At 35.3% G+C, this 25,697-nt stretch overlaps 1 protein-coding gene and 1 long non-coding RNA gene across 2 annotated transcripts in view; one reads left to right on the forward strand and one right to left on the reverse strand.

Annotated features, from left to right (window-relative positions):
- Positions 1–6,966: 6,966 nt before the first annotated feature.
- Positions 6,967–8,598, forward strand: LOC122299191. The gene is made up of 4 exons (XR_006239619.1): positions 6,967–7,022; positions 7,859–7,998; positions 8,091–8,159; positions 8,343–8,598. It is a non-coding gene; the product is annotated as an uncharacterized LOC122299191 (long non-coding RNA).
- Positions 8,599–16,148: 7,550 nt separating this feature from the next.
- Positions 16,149–25,697, reverse strand: part of LOC122299188 (probable disease resistance protein At4g27220) — a 30,370-nt gene continuing 20,821 nt past the window's right edge. The window contains exons 7-12 of the mRNA XM_043109245.1: positions 24,232–24,325; positions 21,153–23,780; positions 19,531–20,232; positions 19,325–19,367; positions 19,181–19,231; positions 16,149–16,519 (exon numbers count right to left, since the gene is read on the reverse strand). Of these exons, the coding sequence (XP_042965179.1) occupies positions 19,224–19,231; positions 19,325–19,367; positions 19,531–20,232; positions 21,153–23,723 (3,324 nt within the window). The 5' untranslated portion in view covers positions 23,724–23,780; positions 24,232–24,325 and the 3' untranslated portion in view covers positions 16,149–16,519; positions 19,181–19,223. The remainder of the gene's footprint in view (positions 16,520–19,180; positions 19,232–19,324; positions 19,368–19,530; positions 20,233–21,152; positions 23,781–24,231; positions 24,326–25,697) is intronic.

A 25,697-nucleotide genomic window follows, 5' to 3' on the forward strand; every position in this document is an offset into this window, starting at 1 on the left:
CACAAATTCCAGACAATCACCATCTGAAAGCTGAAAGCTAATTATCCGACTTCTGCAATTAATACTCGCAGAATATCGGTATAGCCAATCCATCCCGAGGATGATATCAAAACCCAACAGCTTGAATACCACCAAATCAGCATCCAAGAATCTTCCCTCAAAATTTAACGGGCATCCCAAAGCAACCTTGGAACACCACACCATCTCACCATCGGGTAGAGCCACTACCATAGACTTCGGCAACGGTTCCGTGACCAAATTACACACCCGAGCAAACGTGGAAGATACAAACGACCGTGAAGCACCGGAATCAAACAAAGTACAAGCATAAAACTCATACAAACGGACTCTTCCTGAACCAAACACATCAACCCATGAAATCCAAAAAGCAAAGAATAAACCACATACACCAAGAATTAAATCCAACTTAAAATTAAATTAAACCATACCTGTAATTACTCCAGCATCATGGGTCGCTGGTGCCTCATCATCTACCTCTCCGGGTGTGACAGCATAAACCCGGGCTTGCACTGCTTGTCTCGGGTTGGTTCTTCCACCGTGTCTACCTCCACGACTTCCTTGAACTCTGACGGAGCAATCCCGAGCGATATGTCCCACTTGGCCGCACCGGTAACACTGGGATCCGCTACTCATCCGGCACTCGCCCTCATGAGCTCTATTACAAGCTCCACAAATAGGCACCCGTCCTCCCATACGAACACCTGAGGATGTTTGAGGTCGAGTTCCGGTCTGCTGAACAAACTTCTGGGGCGAACCCGAGCTGCTTCCTTCACCAGAAAAACTCCGCCTCTTATGCCCTGGAGGGGAGCCCACACTCAGATTATTTTCCCGCTCCACAAGGGTGGCCACATCCACTAATTCCTGAAAAGTGGATATCCGATGGCTGACCACCATACGGCGTATGTCATGGCGTAGCCCCTCCTGAAAACGATCTGCTTGCATCTCCTCAGTGGCGACAAGGTGAGGAGCAAATCGCTCAAGTTCTATGAACCTCCGGGCGTATTGTTCCACTGTCGCGCCCCCTTGGACCAGATTGGAGAACTCTCTTGCCTTTTGCTTTCTTACCGATGCGGGAAAGAAGCGGTCATTGAACTCCTTCTTGAAACGCTGCCAGGTCACCGCAGCAAAAGATCCTAGTTCAGATTCCAACAACACCCTCTTGGTATCCCACCAATCAGAAGCGGTACCTTGCAAGAGATAGCTGGCGTAGAGTACTTGCTGTGCCTCAGTGCATCCACACACCTCAAAGGTTTTCTCCAGATCTTTGATCCATCTTCCAGCCTGAAGTGGATCCTCATTTCCAGTGAAGTGTGGAGTCCTATGCGCCAGGAAGCGCTCATAGGTGCATCCGGCTTGCACCATGCTACTGGACCCTCCTGGATACATCCAAGGCCCTCCCTGATATGGCCAAGGACCTCCTGGTTGTGGCCAAAACCCTCCTTGTGGTGGACAAGGCCCTCCTTGTGGTGGACAAGACCCTCCTGATGGTGGCCAGGGACCCCCTTGTTGTGGCCAAGGTCCTTGTGGTGGCCAAGGCCCTGTCTGTTGAGACCTCGTACTCTGCTGCATAAATTCCGTCATCTGCCGTATTGCCTCGGCTATGAAGTCATCCCTGGAGGTATTGTCCCGTGGTTCCTGTGTAGATTTCCTTGGTCTCCCCATTTTCCTGCCACAACACTACTCTTGACCCTCCTTTAAGAAAACAAATAAAACCATCATAAAACCAACAAAAACAAAACCAACACCATACAGCAAGAAACAAAAGAAACCAGCTTGCAAAAACATAACTAAATAAATACAAACAAACAAACAAGCTCAAACAAATAAAACAAATAAAACAACTGTACTTAACATAATTTTCAAAACACAACTTTAAAAAGCATTCTGGTACTGCCTACGGGACATGTGGTTTTACCCAGAGTCAAACCGCTCTGATACCACCTGTGACGCCCCCAAATCCCCACGCACGGACACGGAGAAATTGAGACGTCCGGATGGTGACAACCCGGATCACCACCCTAACGACGGATGCCAAGTGTGTGCAAAAGCAACATATGTGCACGAAGAAACACGCAGCGGATAACGAAAGCCATAACTAAGTACCAGAATTTTTTCTTAACGTAATACAAGCTGTTTAAAACATACATAAATAAAGTATTACACAAACACAAATACAGATTTAAACCAAATATAAAGCATAACATCAGCAACCCGGCGGAGCCGCATCCTCGGGCTCAGCCTCCTCCTCCTCATCCTCAAAACCTGCACCAAAAGCTACGGAACCAAAAATGGTGCCGCAAGTAAGCAAAACCCAAACGCTACCAGATAAAAACACATAGAACTCAAACAAAATGCATGAAGCATGCCCAATGCACAAAGCCCATAAAACATAATTTTCCACACACGCCAAAAACCCATTTGGCCCAAAAACACATCCTTTCCGAAAAACACGCCATAAGTCACATTTGACCTCTCAATCAATTAACCAATTTTATCCGTATGCACCATGACCTCCCCTAGGGGTCATCCGCACACCCTGGCTCCAGTGCCACACCGCAGAGTACCACCACGCATGTGACACCTAACGAGCGATGCCCAGTTCCGTGCCCCGCACGTTCGTAGCCAAGCATCCTCTAGCCCTCACCAGCGAAGGGCCACGGAGTCGGTGCGTAGAGCGTTGCCCGGTTCCGCGCCCGGCGCGTTCGTAGCCAAGCAACCCCTAGCCCCGCTCCCGTCGTCTAGCGACAACTCAGGGGACATCACTCAGTTTATTCCGCTCCCGAGTGACCAGAGGAGCTCCACCGGGATAATACCCCATCCCGGCTTGGGGTCGTGATACACACGCACCCGTAAGACCACTTACGCCAATACACAGGCTTTTCACACTTAAACAAAAACACATGTGCATGCACCATGTAATGCCATAACAATGCACAAAAGTAACCAACCAACATAAAACAATAAAACAAGTAACTCCGTCCTCCATCCATCCGACCCCCGAACTCCTCGGACTCAGTCCGGAATCAACCAACCAACAGATAAAATAATTGAATGAGCAATATATATTTAAATCTGAAAATAGGGTTTGGAAAATACTTACAGCGCTATATGGCAATTTTAGAAAACACGAGGCGTTGCGAACGGCGGCGAAAAAGCAACGTCACAGTGAAAATTCACTGTGGCCGTGGGTTGTGAAAAACCCACTTTTGAACGGGGACAAACTAAGGCTTGGGATTGATTGGGAATGGTCTAGGGATGGTTGTGAAGCTATTGGAAGTGGTGGTTGGCCGTGGGTGGCGGCGGAATCGCCGGAAAGAGACCGGATTTCCCAAAAAGGAAAGCTAGCTCGTAGGAGCTGTTCCGGTGGTCGTTGGTGGCCGGAAATAGGTGGGTTAGGACGGCAAGGGACCGGTGATGAAGTGGTGAAGAAATGGTGGCCGGAGGTGGAGCGATGGCGGCGGATCGAGCCAAAAACCGTGGAGCTTTGGAGGGCTTTTCTGGCCAAACGGCCGGCCGGATGGGGGAGATATTTGGTGGGAAGGTGCGCCGGAGGGAGGGGGTTCGAACGGTGCCGGTGGTGTCGACCACGGTGGCCGGACGGCGGCGGGTCGAGGGCCGAACCAGTTCTGGCGTGGGTGAGGAGAGAGAAGAGAGAGAGAGGCCGGGGGGGTCGACGCGGGGAGAGAGAGGGAAAAAGAAAGAAAGAAAGAAAAAAAAGAAAAAGAAAGGAAAAAGAAAGAAGAAGAAAAAAAAAAAGGAAAAAGGAAAAAGAGATGTAGGGAAAAAGAGATGAGGTTTAATCCTCATTCCGGGAAACAAAACTAAACCGCCGAAAAGAGATTAAAAACTATAAACAACTAAAAGAAATAAAACACAACATCAATTAAATAAAAAAAACAATTTTAAAACGCAAATAAATAACTAAAATATTAATTAAAATAAAAACAACTATTTCAGCGAAAATACACTCAAAAGCGGGTCATCACATAGCAGTGAAATTGTTTGAATTAAAATATTTTATTGGGTTTTGAAAAATGAGAGAAAAAATTTGAATAAAATATTATAAAGCAAAAAAATTGTTTGAATATAATTTTTTAATATAATTTTTGTTTTAAAATTTGAAAAAGTTATTTCATTTCTTGTGTTTTGTTTGGAAATTGAGAAAATTTGTATTAGGTTTTGTATTTGGAGAATGATTAGATAATAATTAGATGATTTGAAATAAAAAAAATATTTTGTGTTTGAGTGATGTTTGGAAAGAAAATATCTAAGAATACATTGTTAACCGAACACGGCATAAATAAACATATGAGAGAGAGAGAGAGAGAGAGAGAGAGAGAGAGAGAGAGATGTCTAGGGATTAGAAAAAGCAGGGGAATTATTATGCCAAATTCATATATATGTCATTTGAAATTTCCACATTTAGCTTGCTAGCAGACATGTTTATATATATATTGGAGAAGACTACGTACAATGGCTAAGAAAATGGTGGAACTCACTCTTTTTCAAAAAGAGTACGCGAGACTTTTACACTATAAATATCTAGCATTACTCAAGGGAAAAAATGTTGCTACATTTGGATATGGAAACATTATGTTCCAACAAAGTGAAGACCGAGATGTAAGGTTTTACTCTAAGATTAAAGTAGAGTTTGTCAGTCCTTTTTTGGGAGTTTTGCTTAATGTCTTAATGAATGGGAAACGTGAAAAGGCTTTAGGGGTTAGGCACTTAGGCTTCTTTGTGCTCTAAGTTTAGTTGAAGCCTGTTATTTATTTAAGAATAGGCTACATGTGTTTTCTTAAACAGGGGAAAGTTGATACATGCAATAGGAATTAGGTCTATAATACTTGATGTGTTGATCTTCATTGAATATTTGAAATAATTACCTTATAAAATAAAAAAGAAAGAAAAAAATACAGAATTACTAATGGCCAACAGAAGTAGACAATAAATATTCACCTCCTAAGGAGGTCTACGACTGCTAGTCAAGAGATTGAGGAGAGGGGCCTAAAATTAGATAAAAATTGATTATAGGAAACTGAGAAATTCAAGAGAGAGAGAGAGAGAAATGAGTAAAATATAGAAATTTACATGTTGTATATGTAGACTTGGAACTTCTGCGACCTCTAAAAATTTTCAAACCTGGAAGGTTGAAATTCGAAGAAAATGGTTTTAAGAATTTTGATTCTAAAAAGGAAAAAAGATTTAATCACATTAGATACCTTATATCTAAAAAGGAAAACATACATTTCCTTTGATAATGTGTTGTATGGTGGTGTTGAGGTCTCGTTCAACCATTTGTTGAAAAGTTTCAGACTTCGTATGCACTCCCTTTAGCTTAGGTGTTTATGTACTTGTTGAAACAAACATTTTTAATTTGGGGGCATCCATATGTTTTTATTTTATCCAGATATGGCCACTCAAAAGCATGATTATCTTCGATACAAAAAACATTCCAACTTTTGTAAATTCTTGAGCAAGAGGATCTTCACTAGGGGGAATGCAATCATATCTTTTTTATCTTATTCCCGACTTTGTGCAGAAAGTTGTCGAAGATTTTCCAAACTTTCACTCAAGTTGTGTGGAAACAGAGACAACATCTTTGTTTGATTTTCAATCTCACACGCATTTTGCTCTCATTTCTTTGTCAATGTAATCTACCAAAACATAAAAAAGTGTGAAGGAGTACATTATCTTTAACAAAAATGCCATTTCAAGATAGGCTTGTAGGAGGACATTTTTACACTCAACTTCAATTTGAGCCCATAAATTATCATATTTTCTAATTAAATTACACGGCCAAACTAGCAAAACATCAATAATTTGATATTGCAAATAACCGACTTATTATTATTATTATTAATAGTCTAATAGAACTCTAAGATCTTTAAGCTCCATTTAGATGTTGAGATGGTTTCATCTCATCCTATCGCATCACATTTAATCTCATCTTAACATCCAAACACCACTCAAACACACATTTTTCAATTTTAAATATTCAACTTTTAATCTAATCATTACAATTTTTTCTAAATGTTAAAAAAAAAAGCACAAAAATAATTCAATTTTTCCAAATTCCAAAATAAAAATAATATTTTGATAATTTTTGAATTTTATAATATTTTTATTCAACATTTTCTCTCTCATTTGTCAAAATTCAATAAAATATCTTAAATCAAACTATTTTACTACTATTTACAAACCATTGCACTATTATTCACATATTTTTCATCTTATCTCAACGTCCAAACAAGGCCTAAATGAATTGTTCAAAGTTCCTTTGGAGCTTTAGTAAAAATATATATATATATATATATATATATAATAAGAATAAAAATAATTAATGCAATCAAGTGTTTCAAAAAAGTTATAAATAAAAAGAATAATAACTAAACCTCAATCACATGCCTCTTTGTTAATTAGGTCGTGTTTATTCTCTCCTAAAAAGGAGCTGCTATTTCCTTGGGCTGGGCTATAATTCCTGCGACATGGTACACAAGACTCTATGCATCGGTTGAAAAGTCTTGAAGACTTGCTGAGGAGGATGCATCACCAGGCTTTTGGTCTCTTAGATCCAATTCTGCATCCATCTTTATTTGATTTCTTCCGCTCATAACTTCTGAACCAAATGTTTTTAATTTTGGACATTCAAACAATTGGACCATCTTTATGGATGACCACTTAAGAGTAGGGGTGTGCATCCGGACCGGATTTTTTTCCGGTCCGGTCCGGAAATCCGGAATCCGGGTGAATCCGGGCGGTTAAAAAAATTCCGGATCCGGTTACGGATCCGGATTTATAACCCGGTTATCCGTAACTGGGTTATACATCCGTTTTTTTTTTAAACCCGAAAACGGCACCGTTGATGGATTGAATACTTCCTCCGATGTCTCTCGAATCCTCTCCACTTTTCATCCCCTCTCTCAACTCTGTCTCGTCTCTCAAGTCTCTCAAATCCTCCTTCTCAAGTCCCTAGCCGTGCCATTGTGATTGTGAAATAGGTATGTTAATCTCTCTCTGTCTCTCTCGGTTTAGTTGGATTCCTTTTTTCTAGATTTGTGTTTGATTTTTGCTTGGGTCTGTTTGGATTTGTGGTTGATTTTCGCTTGGATCTGTTTGGGTTTGTGTTTATTTTTGCTTGGATCTGTTTGGGTTTGTGTTTGATGTTCTGGGTTTGAGACTGGTTCCGAAATGTTTGGATTTGTGTTGGATTTTTGCTAGGGTTTGTGTTTGATGTTCTGAGTTTAGTATTTTGTGGTTTAGTTCCTATTTTCTTCTAAGAGAATGCTTACAAACATTCCATATGTGTTAACGTTTTTTAAACCGGTTAGGCAACTTACAGCAAAAAGAACATATGCTCCAGATAAAACCCCCAAACACATCACAGCACCAAGTCTAAGACACAGATAGAGAGAGAGAGCATCAGTTGCTTCCCTTCGATATATCCAAAGTAAAAAGAGAATAGTTAAATATAAGTGAAAAAGTTAAAAAAAAAAAATTACCCAAAGAAGTCGAGAACCTCAGCAATCTCATCTGCTAAATCATCAACAGAAAGCACAGACTCATCTGGGCTAATTTTAGCAGCTCCCAACTGCAACGGCTCTTGAAGAAAGAAATTATGTTAATTATTAGATTAAATGAAAGAGAGAGCAATGCAATTTTGGTTTGGAGCAGATTTGTTTTCTGGAGTAAAGTAATTGAGATTGGTGCATGGGATCCATTGTGTCTTCAACTTTTGCTTTTACTATTTCCAAAAGCTCTGTTGTCTTATTTCTTTATCCTTTTATTGGACCCACAACACCTTTTGATATTAGTAGTGTTATTTCTGATTTTCCAGTGTCGGATGACACTCAAAAGTCCCACAGATTGAGGCATAGAATACATAAATCGTCTGGGTCATCTCATAGGACTATGAGCAGATCTCTCTCCTGTGACTCGCAGTCTAAGGGGTCTGTTTCTACTCCTCGTGGGTCCGTGGTATGTGACCTTTATCTAAGCTTGGTTTTACCCTTTGTGCTGTCCAGCTTTCATGTGAAACAATAGTGACAAACATGTTCTTGGATTTGTAGGTGGATGCCATACCCAACCCATCAAAAGAGCAATTAGTAGATGTTGTTCAGAGGCATTTCATGTCACAGGTATTTTCAAAATGTGTTCACTTCGATCCTTTTCTAGCCATTTTCTATTTTTATATTTATAAAATACTGAATGAATAACATATGTACATTAATCCGGTAATGACATTGTTAGTTCAGCAGCTTTTGGATTATAGTTGCCATTATTCTGTTATGAAAAATGCATTTTTTTATCTATTGGTGAAGCAAATCGACGAGTTGCAAGTCATTGTGGGATTTGTTCAGGCTGCAAAGAGAATGAAGACTCTGTGCAAATGATGATTCACGAAGAGAGAAATGAAGAGCTATGAATTTGGTTGTTTATGCTAACAGATACTGCACTTAAAAAATATCCACTCCCCTCTAGTGATTGTCTGTAATATATTTTATCCAGTGGCTTGTCTCTGTCTTGCTTTAGTAGGTTAGTATTACTTTGTACCGAGTTATAGACGTTCTTACTTTACTTTTTTTCTTCGATTAATTTTTTTAGAAAATTCTTTTAAAGTGTTTTGATTATTTTTTTAAAAAATTCTCGGTAATTTAAATATGAGATCAGATTTTTTTTTAAAAAAAAAAAGTGATATAATTTCTTTTTAAAGTTATAAAGATTTTTTTAGATTTTTTTTTTTTTTCAAAACCCAGATTGAACCCCGGGTATAACCCGGATATCCAGGATTAAAAGCCAAAAAAAAAATTCCGGATATCCGGTTACAATCCGGATATCCGGATTGAATCCGGTTATCCGCCCGGATTGAGTCCGGGTTCAATCCGGGCGGATAACCGCCCGGATTTTGAAATCCTGATCCGGATCCGGTTATGGCCGGATACCCGGATCCGGGTCCGAATGCACACCCCTAAGTACCACCAAGAGCCTAATAGATAGGTCAATACCAATCACCATTACTTGTGATTATGTGACATCAGCATTTATCCCAAAAGTTTAAGTTGTTTAGAGGAAATAGATTTATTTATTTATTTATTTTATATTCTTAACACTACATCATGTGTGGGCTAGACTCATTCTCAATAAGTAGACCCGATAGGATAAAGTGTAGAGTCAGGATTCGAACTCAGAACCTCTACTTTAATATCATATGAAATGACCTCGTCCCAAAAACTTAGAAATTGGTATTCATTTTTATTTTATATCTTGTGTCTTTTCTAAATATTGGAGTTATAAGAAGCTGAAGTTGTCATGAAAATGGCCACCTTAATAGCTCCTTTTTGTGGTTTCGATTACCTATTCAATGATTACTACTTCTGTTCTTTTCTTCATCCACAACCTAACTAGCTCATTTTATATAGAGCTGGTTAGCTAGAACAACCTCCTCCACACGGCAACAGAGTATGTTAGACTTCTAAAAAGTCAAAGTCAAACATTGATGAACTTCACCCCACCAACAGCAATTCAAAGAAGGCAAGGCAGTTTTCCAAATCAGAGGTTTGAAATTCATAACATAGCATGGACAACAGGATAGTATGTACCATTTTTGAGATGTATATCATAAATTACTGAGAAAGTTGAATAGGGACCATAAACTACAGAACCGAGCCTGCACATTCAAGTTGAAGATAATTTAAGGTGAATATTGTGGCTTTTTCTCATCAGCAAAAGGGGGACCCATTTTGCAGGCAATGCATATGGTGTTGCAGCACTTCAAGTAATTAAAAGATTCAAACCAAGTCTGGCTAATCTCACTACTAATTCAATATTAATGGTAGCTTGGGGAAAGAGAAATATATCTTGGTTTGCTACCGAACTCTCATCTCTCTCTCTCTCTCTCTCTCTCACACACACACACACACACACATTAAATAACTTGCATCTCATTTCAGTTTCATCTGTTATAGAACGAGGCTACGATCATGATGCCAACTTGGAATATATTAAACTGAAATAGATCCTTCTACAAGGACTATATTGATCCCCCTTTTAAAATTTGAACTGATCAGTACAGTTGAAAGTTTTTAGCTCTCATAAGGCATCCCAAAAGAGGTTCTAGTCGTTTGCCAAGCCCGACCAGGTGTACCCGAGTTTTTTAAGAGAATGGGCTTCGCTATTCAAAATATCTACTCTCCTTTCTTCTCTAGCTTCGTACTCCCTTTGAATAATATTTTCCATCAAGTTGCAATCCCATATTTCAACAACTTGGAGTTGCACCAGTAGTTTTGCTATAGAAGCAAGGAGTAAATTTCTCAGGCTATGACATTCCTTGATATTAATTAATGTTAAGTTTTGTAAGCCTTGAAATCTTGGTGGAATATTCTTCCACATATGTTCCATCCCAAACAAGTTTCATAATCATAGATAAGAAAGTACTACTGGGAGGGACTTGCGATTCTCTTTGACCTTTAGTCATTCCAAATCAAATACCACTTCTAGTGATCCACAATCTTTTACTTCAAGACATTCCAAATTGGGTACCCACAAAATGGTGTTAGATGAAAGTAGTTTATGAGCGACAGTTGTTGATGTAGTGCTACCTTCTCTTTCAACTTGTTTAATCCATTAATTGAACCATTACAATGTTGTGAGTAGTTTTCATACATTATGTATTTCCTTAAGATAGGAAAGTAATACGATGTTTTTTCCCTACAAAACCATATTTTTGAAGAATTATTCTATTATCAAATTTGTGTATAGAACAAATTATCCACATCATTTAAATAATAAAATTTGATTTGTAAAATTCAAATTTTAAAATTTATTTTCCAAATCAAATTATATCATGTAACCAATATGTGGTATAGAGACTTTAGAATACAAGCAGTCATTTCTAAATTACAAATTTTTTCAGCAAGGTTTAAAACCATTGAACTCTTTGTTGGGCTTGGCAACATGTACAAAAATTTTCAACTAATCCATATAGAAAGTGAATCATATATGTATTGTTAACTGGGAGAACTTACCTTAATTGAATCTATGGAATTATAGATGCCAATGAGCCTTGGTAAGTTATTTAATGATAGTAACTCTAGGAGATGAAAGGTATTAGGTTGAGTACTATCTGATGTGGCTTCGAGTAGATATTCTAAATCTTCACATCTATAAATTATTAGATTCTTCAAGTTGCATGGTAAAATTCCTTTTTCCTCTTTCTCAAACCAAATATGTTTCGAATTTTTTGCAATATCCAAATTCAAAACTACAACATTCTTCAACACATCCCCAATTCTTGAATTCTCCCATGTACAACTCTTCTAGTCCATATAAACCAGATAATACACCAACTGCTATTTGCTTTAGAGATCTACATCCCTTCATATCCAATAACTTTAATTAACTAAGATTTCCTATTTCGACGGCAAATCCTTGATATTTGAATTACGAAAGCCAAGAATTTCTAGGGTTCCAATTGCCGATACATCACCTAAGTGAACGCTCCAGATTTAGCATCTGAACGTTCTGGATTGATGGTGGCAACGATGTCAAGGAGTAGCAACCTTTTTGCCAAAAAAACATCTTCAGCACCTTCATCCATTAAACAAATTGCTTGGGAGCATTTTTGAATGGTTTAAATATGATAGTCGCAAAAGTTGAAATTTGGGACACTTCAACTCAGTAGGAAGCCCTTTCATTTCTCCAAGTAAAAGAGGAATTACGGTGTAACTGTCATATCTATCTTTCTATGGCCATTCTTCAAGTTCTCTGTCCAACACTACCAAACCATTTTTGTCTCTAGATGCAATTGATATAACAAAATCTTGTACAAAATCATGCATTTTGATGCATTCGACCTTGAAGCTATTTAACAAGAGATTTGATCTTTTAAGATTCTTAACTATTGGGTGGATTTGATACACGCCGGCTTGAGGGAACACTTGAAGAGACGGGCAGTGCGGTGAAGGTAAAGGTAAAGTGTCGACGGCAAGAAGGGCAAGAAGATGAAGCCCAAGAAAAGTAGTATGGAGACTGGGCTCGTATGGACCTTAAGGAAATAAAGAGGCCGTAGGCCTAGAAGATTAATTAGAATTGCTTTCAGTGGCCGTGGGGCTTATGTTATAGTAAGGGTACTTTCGTATTATGTTAGTAAGGGTACTTTCGTATTTGTACCTGCTTTATTATATAAGCCTAGTAGCTAGGAATGTAAGGATTATCCATAATATTCCTGGAAGTGTCTAAACAATTAGAATATTGTTAATGGATTATGAATATGTAAATGACATTTTTTATGAATATAAGATAAATTTAAATTTTGCCTATTCCATTCACGTAAATCTCCATATTGAAATAGCTATTTTTTATTATTATATAACAATAAAATAATATAAGATGAATTTGACTTTGACTATTCACATCAAATCTTCATATTGAATTATCTATTTATTTATTATATAATAACGAGTAATTAATAATTAAAAAATATTTAATTTTTTTAATTACTAATTTATTTGATTTTATCATAATTTATTATTCTATCTATTATATGTTAATTAGTAATCATATTCAAATTAAATTATGGGTTAAAAAATTATATTTTTCAATTATATGTACTCTAATTTTCAATCCAATCATATTTTTTTCTACCAAACGTTTTAAAAATATCCAGAGGAGAGAGGAAGAGTTATAGAAAAATAATAAAATAAAAATTTACTCCGGGTATAATAACAACTAAATTTGATTTTATCCTTACATTTATTGTAGCTAAAAACTAGAGAATTTAATATTGGCTAATATGTTGCAAGCAACTTTTATCTCTAACATTTAAAAAGTGACATATTAGAGGAGCCGCCCTCAAAGTAGGCAAGACCATATTCAATACATGGCATACTTAACGACAATTTCATTCTTCATCTACACCACCTAAGCACTCCAGGCTTCAAATACCTCATCAAAATCACCTTTATCCACATCCACTTCCCAGACTGGCAAAATCACATTAGCACCCAACTGCATTGAATGTCGCGTCGTAAGCACAACTTCCCACACCGAAGACCACGAATTTACACTGAGACAGCTGCAACTGACTTTAAAGTCCTTTGCGCTCTCGGAGAGCCAACTTGAGAAGAACTTGGCGTTTGGAGGGGGCTTGCCATGTTCCCAGGTGGAAGCGATGATTAAAACTAGTGATTCTTTCAGGAGGTCCTCAGGCTCGTAGTCCTCGGGATCGACAAGATCGAACGACAGATTGTTCGACGATAAAAGATCGAACAGACGGTGAGCTAGGGCTTCCGAGGTACCTGTTTGAGAAACAAAGAAGATCTTGGCTTTCGAAAGAGAGAGATTAGAGTAAGTGTTAGGGATAGGGTTTAAGGAGAATTTAAGTTGTCTGAGGCGGCGAGACTTGTAGAAGCAATAGAATGTGGAAGCAGAAAGAAGGGCGAGAAGGGTGAGTCGAGCAGGGACAGAGGAGAGGGACATGGTGGGGATTTAACCCTCTGGTTCTAACCTTTCAGGAAAAGTGGCAAATTGTCGCAGACTTCATGTTCTTAGAGCTCAGGGAGGTTTAAGATTTCGAGAGGTAGGAAGACTGGAAGAGCATCTGGAACGAGAAGACGACAACGGTTTGGCACTCAAAAAGAGAGCCCGGTGGGCTTTGTTATCCAACTGGACTTTTGTATTCTTTATGAGCCTCATGCGTTATGTATAAATTTAGGCCCAAACAGAGCACATCACTTTTCTCTCCAAATGTATCGGCTCCGTCGAAGGAGATAAAATTGAGAAAGAAATACTATTTATCAAATGCCATTCATCTATAGTCTCTTATCATTTAAAAGAGAATAGTAAAAATAGTTTAATGTTGTAAGTGTATCTGTAATTTTTCTATTTATTTTCCAATTATTTGATATTATATCAGGAAATTATGAAAAGATGATAAATAACATTTTTCTTTTAAAAATCACACTTTCAAATATGGTAGTATTACCCTATAAAAATTATTGAAATCTTTTATTTGAATTTCAGATTTTACATATTTTCCCTTCATGTAAAATGTAGTTGTAAAATGAGTTGAAATTTGAATGGATTTCATTAACCTGTAAACTTATTCGCCAATCATTAAGAGAAATGATATTTGCAGTTCTAGAATATCCAAGCTCTTCCGCCAACTTCTTTTTAAAAAAGTTGAAATATTGGTCTCACATAAAAATATAAATTTTTAATGGCGGATCCCACTTTTTTTAAAAGAGAATTCGCAGGGCTTGCACACTCTAAGATTGTATGTAGCATTACTCATCATTTAATATTGTTTCAAAAGATGGCGAGAGAATGATAGCTAAAATTAAAAAAGATGATGAATATCATTTTTCTTTTAAAAATTACCCGACATAAGTTTCTTTAAATGTTATTCATTACTTTTGAAATTAAATTACTAACAAATATGATTATATACTAAGACAGTAAATATTAGATCAATAGGAGTGGTACTCTTTAATTCTCTACATGTATTGGAGTATTCAATATGAAGATTATTTTTATTAGAAGACAACTGCTCAATTGGATCAGTATGATTAAAGAACTATCTTTTATGTTTTTAATTGGTTATTTCTCAAACCTGTTCTTTCTTTTATTATTTCATTTGTCTCTTTTATTTCTGAATAAGTTAAAATTAATTAAAATTAACAATATGGTAAGAGGTGATAGGGTTCTCAACATATACCCCAAAACAAAAAGTTACAATGCAAAACATAAAAACAAACAAAAAGATAAAACCAAAATATTTTTTGTCCTATATTCCTTCGAGGAAGAGGATGCATTGCCTTTGTGGATTAGGTTTTAAGCTAACATTTTTCTAATTATGGTAGTGATGTACAAGATCTTTACAGGCAAGCTCTTTGAGATCGACCGTAAGATCATTGGACAGCTCTTTTCTTTGCAAATTCTCTCCCATGCATCTACAAATGTTACTACTCTCACTGCTTCCTCTCATTTATGGCATTATGGACTGGGCATGCCTCTTTTTCTTATGTTCAACTTTTAACCCCAAGGTTATCTAGGATCCGTATAATTTGAGTCTTTTGATTGTGTTTCATGCCAATTTGAAAAATAAACACATTTTTTGTTTAATGAAAGTAATCATTTTCTTCTACACATTTTGATTTGATTCATTTTGGTATTTGGCGACCCACTCCCATTTGGTCTCATTATTTTGTTACATTTGTTGATGATTGTTGTCCCTATACTTGGATATATCTCTTATAGCATTATTCTGAATTTGCTCAGATTTATAAAAATGTTCACAAAATAATACAAATTCAATTTTCTCGTACAATCAAAATCCTTCGTTCAAACAATGTTTTAAAATATGATTACAAATCTTTTCTTGATTTCTTGAGTCAACAAAGAATGCTCACATTATTCGTGCCCATATACTGGTCAACAAAATAGACAAATAGAAAGAAAAAATCGTCACTTTAGACATCCAAAGAGCCATTCTCATTTTGAGGTAAGGCTGCTCTAATTGTTGTCTGCACAATCAATGTGCCTTCTCTTACTGTCCATAATGATATTATTCATCAATGGACGTTGACTGCTTTCATCAATGGAGTTCAAAAATTTGAGGTGAAGGATTGAGGGCTTGGTGACTTATACTTCAAATGTGTAGTTTATGCTGCTCCGGCTAATTTAAGCTACTACATGGAATCAAGGTAGAGAGACTTCAAGATATATATAAAAGCATTAGATGATAACTAATATCATTATGGCTAAGAGAATTCTTATTGGATTGGCTAAATGTAAATACAAATTTTAACTAATATCACTTGAATTTGTATTTGCCTATTCCTTTCAAATTTAATCCCCACATTGAATTATTCATTTACTCTCTATATAATAATAAAATATTATTAATTTAATAAATTTTTTTATCACATTTTGTAGTTCTACCAATTAAATGTTAATAATAACTATTATTATATTCTAATTAAATTAATATTAAAAACTTATATTTTTTAAGGTCATTTAATGCTAATAACTAAAAATCTTTTATTAAACTCATCTAAAATTCCATATAAATTTCTTAATTACTAACCAAATATCTACATTTTCCATCAAATTATATTCTTTTACCAAAATTTCTTCGCAAACTTTCATCTATCAATTACAGCAACATACTAGTTACAAAAAACACCTACACAAATCTGCACTTCCAACAAGAAATTACCATGTCTAGCAACATACTTGTGCTCATGTCAACAACACATAACAACAGCACAAAAAGAAACACCCAGATTACAGCCCAATTCGTACAATACACACATCTTTTGTGCTAAATAAAAAAACTCAGATCTATCATACTAGGTTGCAAAAATCATCCATATACTAAGTTACAAAAACCATCCACATAAAATCTGCAATTCCAACAACACATAATAGCATCACAAAACACAGTTTTCAAAGAGTTTCAGCAATGTCGACCAGCCACAAAGGGTGTTCTGAGTAGTACCTGCAAAAACACAGCCATCCATAAATGTTGGCACAGTAGAAAGTATGCAGACTTTAATAAGATAAACAAGATAAACTAAATGAGACAGACTTTAATAGTTTTCTAACTATTAATTTTCTTATAGCCACATATATAAATTCTGCAATATTAAGCCCAGAATTAATGTAAATGAGACAGACTTTAATAGTTTTCTAACTATTAATTTTCTTATAGCCACATATATAAATTCTGCAATATTAAGCCCAGAATTAATGTAAACTGTGGTTCTTGCAATTGTGAGCAGAAAAAATGCAAATTGTGATTTTGGCAAATCTAATCATACTTCTCCCTCTATGAGTATACAAGAAAAAACACCCATGAAAGTGCCAATGCAATATCCCCAACAACCAGCCTCAGAACAACCACGAAAATGTGAAGAAGCACACACCCCTTGGAAAAGAAACTTTGCAACTCTGTCCTTGACAATAGAAGCAAACCAGAAAGTTGATTTATTGTCTTATTTCAGGTTTGTATTTATACAAAACTATTTACAAATCCAATGAGATAATGACCCAAAACATTACAAATTACCCAAGATGACCAACAAAATAACCCAGAATATTATATCTCATTTTTTTTACAAACAAAACAAGAATTGCAATCTTTAGCAGTGTTGATTTCCCGACATCAATAATTCTTCAACTACAGACAATGTGTTCAGAAAACAACTAGACAGTGTGCATCACACTTTGCAACAAATGTTGTTTTAACATGTTAGATTACACAAATCATGTGCAGGCACATATCAAGGTGAATTGGCACATATAAAGGTGCAGGCACATAAGTAGAATCAGTCACATATCAAGGTGCGGGTACATGTACGGTTCCTATACATGTAAGGGAATTCTGAAACTAAAGGAGAATTTTGTCCCTCAAACAATCTAAGGAATTTTGAGACTTAAGTGATGCTCTCCAGGCAAAGGTGGGAAATACAAGCAAGTCAAAGCAACACTTCTAATTGTTATGCTCCAACATGAAACTTAATTTAAGATGATCTCAAACATATTGCAGCCTCAAACTGAAAGTATGGGCATCTCATATAGTGCTGCCAATGGCATTAAGATCATCTCAAGACCCCAAAAACTTTCCCAACTTAATGCATCACGGAAAAAGCTCAACTTAATCGAAAATAAGAGGCTGTCTTTTCTATATTTTAAAGGCTAAGCATGCATATTTATTGTATTTTTTTAATCTTAATCTTAAGCATCCCGCTCACTTTCCTAGTTGAGGTTTCCTTCTTTTTCGGCCTAATGAAAAATAGGTAGCTCAAGAACATTTAAGTAACCAGTGGCTAGTAGAAGGATAATGCACATGCATAACTCTTGTCCACTTCAACCATTTTATAACAAAAACCAAGAGTTCTCTCCCAAACTCCAAAATAACACATAAGGAATAACACGGGAAAAGAAAAACTAAAACTGTTAAAGCATATACACATACAGGATACATAAAATAGAATTTCTAAGCTCTCCCTCTTTTTTTCATTTTTTTGAATGAATTTAATTTTTGGTTCCCTAGCAGTACTCAGATTTCAGTCTAGTTATTCTGGGAGGAATAACAGGACTTCTATGGCAAAGGTAATGGCTACAACGTAAACTACCATGTTAAAAAAAAAAAAAAAAAAAAAAAATCAAGAAATCTCCATCAAAATCAAGACGTCCCCATTCTTCCCCTCTTACTATTTTTTCAAACAAAAAGTCAACAATAACCATGTTCAACGGTAAGAAATTAATCAAGAAATCTCCCTCAAATCGCAAATTAAAAAAAAAAAAAAAACCATGCTCAACAGTAAGAAAATAATCAAGAAAAATTCCCAAATCACAGCAATAACCATGCTTGAGAGAAATTTTACAAATCACATTAATAAGGGCAAACGACTGCTAGAAATTATGAGAGAGTTAGGAGAAGAGATAAACCAAAGAAATTAACAATCAAGCTGTCGTCGAGCGTTTTGTGGCTGTCGTCGAGGAGGGGCTCAGTCATGGAGAGGGTGTGGTGAATGTCGATCGGTAGGGGTTTCGGGAGTGAGAATAAAAATGGAGAGAGGGATTTCGAGAGTGAGCGAGAGGAAGGAGAGAGGAATTTCGGGATTAAGACTGGTGGCAAGTTTGGAGAGAGTGGGAGCTTCTCTATCTCTCTCACAAGGCTCAGCCGTTGGGTTATGGAAGTGAAGGTTTATGGCAGTGAGAGAGAGTTGCGAGAGTGAGGGAGAGAATGGGGAAAGTTACCGGAGTGAGTGAAGGTTCAGTGAAGAGAATGGGAGAGAATATAGCGAGGGAGTTACAAGAGTGAGGGAGAGAATGGAGAGAAGGTTCATACAGTGAGAATGGGAGGGTCTCAATAGCGGGAGGGTTTCTCGCGAAATTGAGAGGAGCGAGAAATAAATATTATAGTGTGTAGTTAGGTTACTATAATCTCGGTCTTCCCTTAAAGAATAGGCTACATGTGTCTTCTTAGATACATGCATTAGGAATAAGGTCTATAATACTTGTGTTGATCTTTGTTTGAATATTTGAAATTTCTTCCAACTGGTACAAATAATTACCTCATAAAATTAAAAAGAGAGAAATAATACATAATTTCTAATGTACAGGAGAAGTAGAGAATTAATAGAAAATTCACCTCGTAAAGAGGACCAAGACTGCCGGCCAAGATATTGAGAAGATCATAAATCTGAAATTCAATAAAAAGAAAAAAGAGTCAAAAAGAATAACTTTAAGAATTTAGATTCTAAAAGAAAGAAAAATATTTAATCACATTATGTACCTCTCACCCATCTAGAAGAAAAATCAAATCGATCATTGAACCCCTAAAAGCAAAGAGAACATAAAATACTACGTTACTACGAGGTGAATGATATTTAAGTTTTATAATTAATTATATGCATCTCTACTATTACTGTAAAATGATCAACAAATAGTTCAAGTAAAGACTTTACCATTAAGCAATGTTTGCTATAAATTGTAACATACCTTTTCCTTTATAATGTGCTGTATGGTGGCATTGATGTCTCCTTCTATCATTGGTTGAAAAGCTTCGTGTCCCATAAGCACTCCCTTTAGCTTAGGTGTTTTTGTACTTGTTGAAACAAACATTTTTAATTGGGGGCATCCAGTTATGCTTAATAAATGCAGAGATGGCCATTCAAAAGCATGATTATTTTCGGTGTAAAAACATTCCAACTTTGGTAAATGCTGGAGAGTGAGGACCTTCACTAGAGGAAATGCAATCACATCTCTATTCTCTTCATCTCCCGATTCTTTTGCAAGGATTTCTTCCATTTCGTTGCAATTACGTACAGTTATGTCCTCTAATTTCACAAGAAGTTTTGCTATGGATGGTGGGAATAAACATTTCAAACTATGACATCCACGTACTCCTAGCTGTCTCAAGTAATTGAATCCCTTAATTTCTCGTGGGCCTTTCTTCCATATATGCAACAACTTCGGTAAAGAACTTAATTTCAACTCTGTCAAATTGTTGAAGATATTGCTTTCTTCAGCATTTAGTCCCTCAAGTTCAAATATCACTTCCAATAAATCACATCGATCTGCATGAAGTAGTTGTAGATTTTTCAAACTTTCAATCAAGTTGTGTGGAAACAGAGCCAACATCTTCATTTGATTTTCAGTCCCACTCACATTTTGCTTCTGATCTTGCGTTGTCAATGTAATCTACAAAAGCATTAAAAAGTGTGAAGGAGTGTATATATAATATTTAAAAAAATGACACTTTCAAGTAGGCTCATGGTCGTAGGAGGATATTTTTACACTCAACTTCAATTTGAGAACATAAATTACCACATTTTCTAAATTACAAGGCCAAACTAGCAAAATCAATATTTTGTTATTGCAAATAACCGTTTTTTATTTTATTTATAGTCTAATGGAAGTCTGACATATTTAAATGAATTGTCCAAAGTTCCTTCAGGAGCTTTAGTAAAAATATTGATAAAAAATAAATAAAAAATAATAATTAATGCAATTGTATAAGGAAGTGTCCAAATAACTTACTCTTTTATTTATAGTCTAGTGGAACTCTAGGATCTTTAAGTCTCATTTGGATGTTGAGATAGTTTCATCTCATCTCATCTCATCCCATCCAATCTCATCTCAATATCCAAATATCACTGAAACACATAATTTTTAATTTTTAATTTTTAAATTTCCAACTACTCATTACCTAAATATTATAAATTTTCTAAATTTTCAAACAAAACACAAAAAATTCAATTTTTTAAAATTCCAAAATAAAAATAATATTAAAAAAATAATATTTTGATAATATTTGAATTTTATAATATTTTTATTCAATATTTTCTTTCTCATTTTTCAAAATCCCATAAAATATCTTAACTCAAACTATTTTACTATTATTTACAAACCATTTCACTATTATTCACATATTTCTCATCTTGTTTCAAAATCTAAATGAGGCCTAAATTAATTTTAGTAAAAATAATATATAAAAGAAATAACAAGAATAAAAATAATTAATGCTATTATCGAAGTGTTTCAAAAAAGTTATAAATGAAAAGAATAATAATCCATATAGAAAGTGAATCATATATGTAGTGTTAATTGGGAGAACCTACCTCAACTGAATCCGTGGAATTACATATGCCAGTGAACCTTGGTAAGGTACATAATGATAGTGACTCCAGGAGATGGAAGGTATTAGGTGGAGAACTATCCGATGTGGCTTCGAGTAGATATTCTAAATCTTCACATCTAGAAATGCTTAGTTCCTTCAAGCTGCATGGTAAAATTCCTTTGTGCTCTTTCTCAAACCAAATATGTTTTGAATTTTTTGCAATAGTCACCTCCAAAACTACAGCTTTCTTCAATAGTGAACGAATTGTTTGGTGTTCCTCAAGATCACTTGCATCCTCTATTTCGAATAACAAAGTATTTTCAAATAAATATCTCCCCTTTCTCCGATTTTGCATATCAACAATCTTTATATCAAAAATCCCTATATCACCAATCCCTACATCACCAATCTCTATATCAAATCTGAAATCGGAGTTAATGAAGTGCAAATTTTTTGGCAAGCACAAGATACTTGGTACACTAATTTCTAAAACCACCAGTTGACTGGAATAATGAATTAGTTCAGCAAGGCTTGCATTATTATTTGTTACTTCTCCATTTCCCTCCATCTTAGTCGTACATCCCCAATTTGTGAATTCTCCCACGTATAATTCTTCTAGTTGAGATAAACCAGATAATACACCAGCTGCAATTCTATTTAGAGAATCACATCCCTTCATATCCAGTAATTTTAATCGACTAAGATTTCCTATTTCCAACGGCAACTCCTTAATATTTGAATCAGGAAAGCCAAGAATTTCTAGGTTTCCAAGAGTTCCAATTGCTGACACATCTCCTAAGCGACAACTTTGCAGATTCAGCATTCGAAGGTTCTTGAGGATCTGGATTGATAGTGGCAAAGATGTTGAGGAGAAGCAACCTTTTTTCATAGACAACATCTCCAGCTCCTTCATGCCATTAAAGAAATTGCCTGGGAACGTTTTTGAATGGTTTAAACATGATAGTCGCAAAAGCTGAAGTTTGGGACACTTCAACTCAGTAGGATGCCCTTTCATTTCTTCAAGTAAAAGAGAAATTGCGGTGTAACTGTCATATGATCTATCCGTCGGTGGCCAATCTTTAAGTCCTTTGTCCAACTTTACCATAAAACCATTTTCTTCTTTGGATGCAATTGATATGGCAAGATCTCGTACAACATCATGCATTTTGACGCATTTGTCCTTGTGGCTATTTAACAAGAGATTTGATCTTCTAAGATCCTCAACTATCTTATGGACCTGTAGTCTTGTTTCTTCCACAGTATCCAAGCCTTTAAAAAACCTTTTTGCAACTCCATACCTGACTAAATGTTCAATCGGAATATCATGATCTTCAGGATACAAACAACATAGCAAAAAGCATGATTTGGCATCGTCACTTTTTATATAGTTGTAACTGAGCTCTATGCTAGAATATACCTTTGAATGCTGACCATTGATATCTAGTGGCCTAGACCTTTTAAGTTGTTGAAGTGCGGCTTTCCACTGATTTTTGTCGCTTTTGTTGCTAAGAAGACTTCCAACTATCACAATGGCAAGGGGTAAACGTCCACATTCCTTCACAACCTGTTCTGCAATTGAGATTAGATTGGAGGTATTCGTACAATCACCTGTCATCTTTATGAAAAGATTCCACGCTTCTTCTTCAGATAAAAGTCCAACTTGAAAAATCTTCTGAATTCTCATCACATTGCAAGTTTCTTCATTTCTCGATGTCAACAATATTTTGCAGCTCTTTTCTTGAACTGCATGATAAACTCCAATAGCCTCAAAATCAAGTGGTTCCCAAACATCATCTAATATCACAAGGACATTCTTATTCTCAGTCAATCTTGAATATAATTCTTGTGCTCTTCCACGTGAAGTCGTTGAATTAAGACTACAACCTAGCATTTCTGCAAGTTCACATTGAATCGTTTCCAAGCTTGGACTTTGAGACACAACCGCAGTGGCAACTTTATGGAATAAATTATCAGACTTCACTCTTCTCTCAATCTCTTTGGCCATTTTTGTCTTGCCGATCCCTCCCATACCGTATAATGCAATCATGTCGATATTTTCATCTTGTAGAGATTCCAAAACATCTCCAATCATCGATTTTCGTGATTCAAAATCTTTAAACTGTTCATCTGTGGATGATAACCTTACTTCCAATGGAGTTTTATCAGTGCACACCCTAGCATAATCTTTACCTTTTTCTAGCAAGTCATCGACGGCTTGAGTATTCTTTTGAGCTTTCTTACCCAAAGAATAGCGTAACTTCACATCCAGACACCAACCATTCAAGCACATCCCATTAGCATTGACATCTTGTTCAAGGAATTTCTGCACCTCCTCAATTTTTTTCTCCACATCTGTCTGCCACGGCTTAACATCCCCTGGAACTACTACTTGAAACCATTGGGCTCTATCAAGAGATTGCTGCACTTCCTCTTTCTTCTGAGCTAGCATTGGAATTTTCTTTTTAAGATTTTCGATATTGCTCTTGTAGGAAATAATATAGCCAAACTGTTCCCCAATTGGACGGACCGAGTATTCTCCTATTTTTCCAACAATTGAAAAAATAATTTCCATTTGTCCAAATGTAATTTTCTGTTTCTGTAATTTTTTTTTTTTCACGAAATCTGCCACCTGCCCATTTACCAATCAAAGAAGCAAAACAACAAAAAAAAAAAAAAGTCAGTCAAAATTTGGGGCAAAAAGATATATATATATATATATATATATATATATCCAAGAAACACCAAAATGAAAGAAAAGTTTTTGGAATATCACATAAACACAAGCTAGTAGATCGATGTCACCATGTTGTAAGTAAAGAAGGGCAGGGGCATCTCAAGTACTACCAACATGTTTTTTGTATCAAATTCTCTAATCTATATACGATTCATTATATTCATAAACGTCATGAACAAGTATTTACAATGTTTGTGACCAATTTTAAAGTTTTTTTTTTTTTTTTTATTGGCATTCATTTACAAGGTAACACAAATATATCGTGAACAAGTAATTAAAAAGTTTGTGACCAATTAAAAGTAATTTATTGGATGCATTAATAAGTGAGGATGAAATTAGTAAGAACCTCTTAATTTTGCAAGATCAACTACTTCTTTCAGCTCTTCTGAGTTTTCAATATTTCGTCTTTCTTAGAGGGACAACCTCGGCCAATCTATCTCCTGCAAAACAAAGATGAAAGTGTAACTCCGAGCCCACAATCTACAAAAATTTAGTGATGAAATATATAATAAATTTCTTAGCCACACTTTTTGTCGGTCAGATAATGTGGTGGATATCTAATCCCATTTTCTTTTGTGTTTTAGTGTCGGCGTCCAGCGGAATACTTTCCTGCGTCGACAAAAACTCCCAAGCCCAACAAATAAAATCATACGGATCCCAACACAACATGCTTAAAAAATTAATAAAATAAACTTATGAGAATTAAAAATATTTCATCTCTTCGACAATAAGATAGAGGTTATACGAGAAAATTTAAAATTAATGCTACAACTCAAATTTCATTAAAAAAAAAAATGGTTTCTCAAATGAGAGAGAATCAAATCAATAATGTCCTCATAAAAAGCCTAGAGCATTCTTAGCAACTAAATAGCTGCTCTTCTAATGTGAGTTGCTTCTCCAAATTCTAGTTTTGAATTCAAGGTTTTAAATTTTATATAATTTTTTTTTTTTTTTATGTCGGGGAACCTCTCCAAGACAGGGCCCTTTGGACCTACCCCTATATATATATCTATGTATAGATTTTAAAAATAACAAATTATTTCAAGTACAAAAGAGTTTCAAATTTAAGTTGTCTTATATGTAATAAAATCAATCACATCAACAAATCAAATATGAGCAAGAAAGAAAATAACCTCACAAATAAAACTCTTAAAGTAATTCTATAAATCTCTTTATAAAATTCAAAATTGAATTGAGACTCAAAATTAATCTTTTCTCATAAAGTATCAAATTGTATTTTCTACATGTGCATGATATATTTGAAAATTATAAATTTGAAATTTGATGTTTTTAAAGATGATTGTCATCTTTCACATGTACATGACATGATTAAAAATTTGAATTTTAAAAATTTTAAAAATGATTGATTGTCATATTTCACATGTGCTTGTTTTGTTTGAAAATTATCAAAAGTAATTGATGCTCTTTTTGACATATACAAAAGGTATAGATTATTTTATTTAAAAACTTTGAAAAGTAAATAATGTTCCTTTTGTCATATGCAAAAAGTAAAATACTAAGTTTAAAAATTTTGAAAACTGATTATACTCTTTTTTACATATGTAAAAGATATATATATTTTTTTAAAATTTTGAAAAGTAAATAGTACTCATTTTGTTATATGTGAAAAGTAAAGAGATTATATTTGAAAATTTTGAAAAGTGAATAATGTTTTCTTTGACAATTGCAAAAATGAAAAACTTTTATTTGAAATTTTGAAAAATGAGTAGTGCTCATTTTTGACCTGTAAATCTTTTTACATTTGAAAATAAGGTCTTATATGCCTATAAATAGCTCAATTGAAATCTTCAA

The sequence above is a fragment of the Carya illinoinensis genome, chromosome 16 (genome assembly GCF_018687715.1).
Source record: "Carya illinoinensis cultivar Pawnee chromosome 16, C.illinoinensisPawnee_v1, whole genome shotgun sequence".
In the NCBI taxonomy this organism is placed as follows: domain Eukaryota; kingdom Viridiplantae; phylum Streptophyta; class Magnoliopsida; order Fagales; family Juglandaceae; genus Carya; species Carya illinoinensis.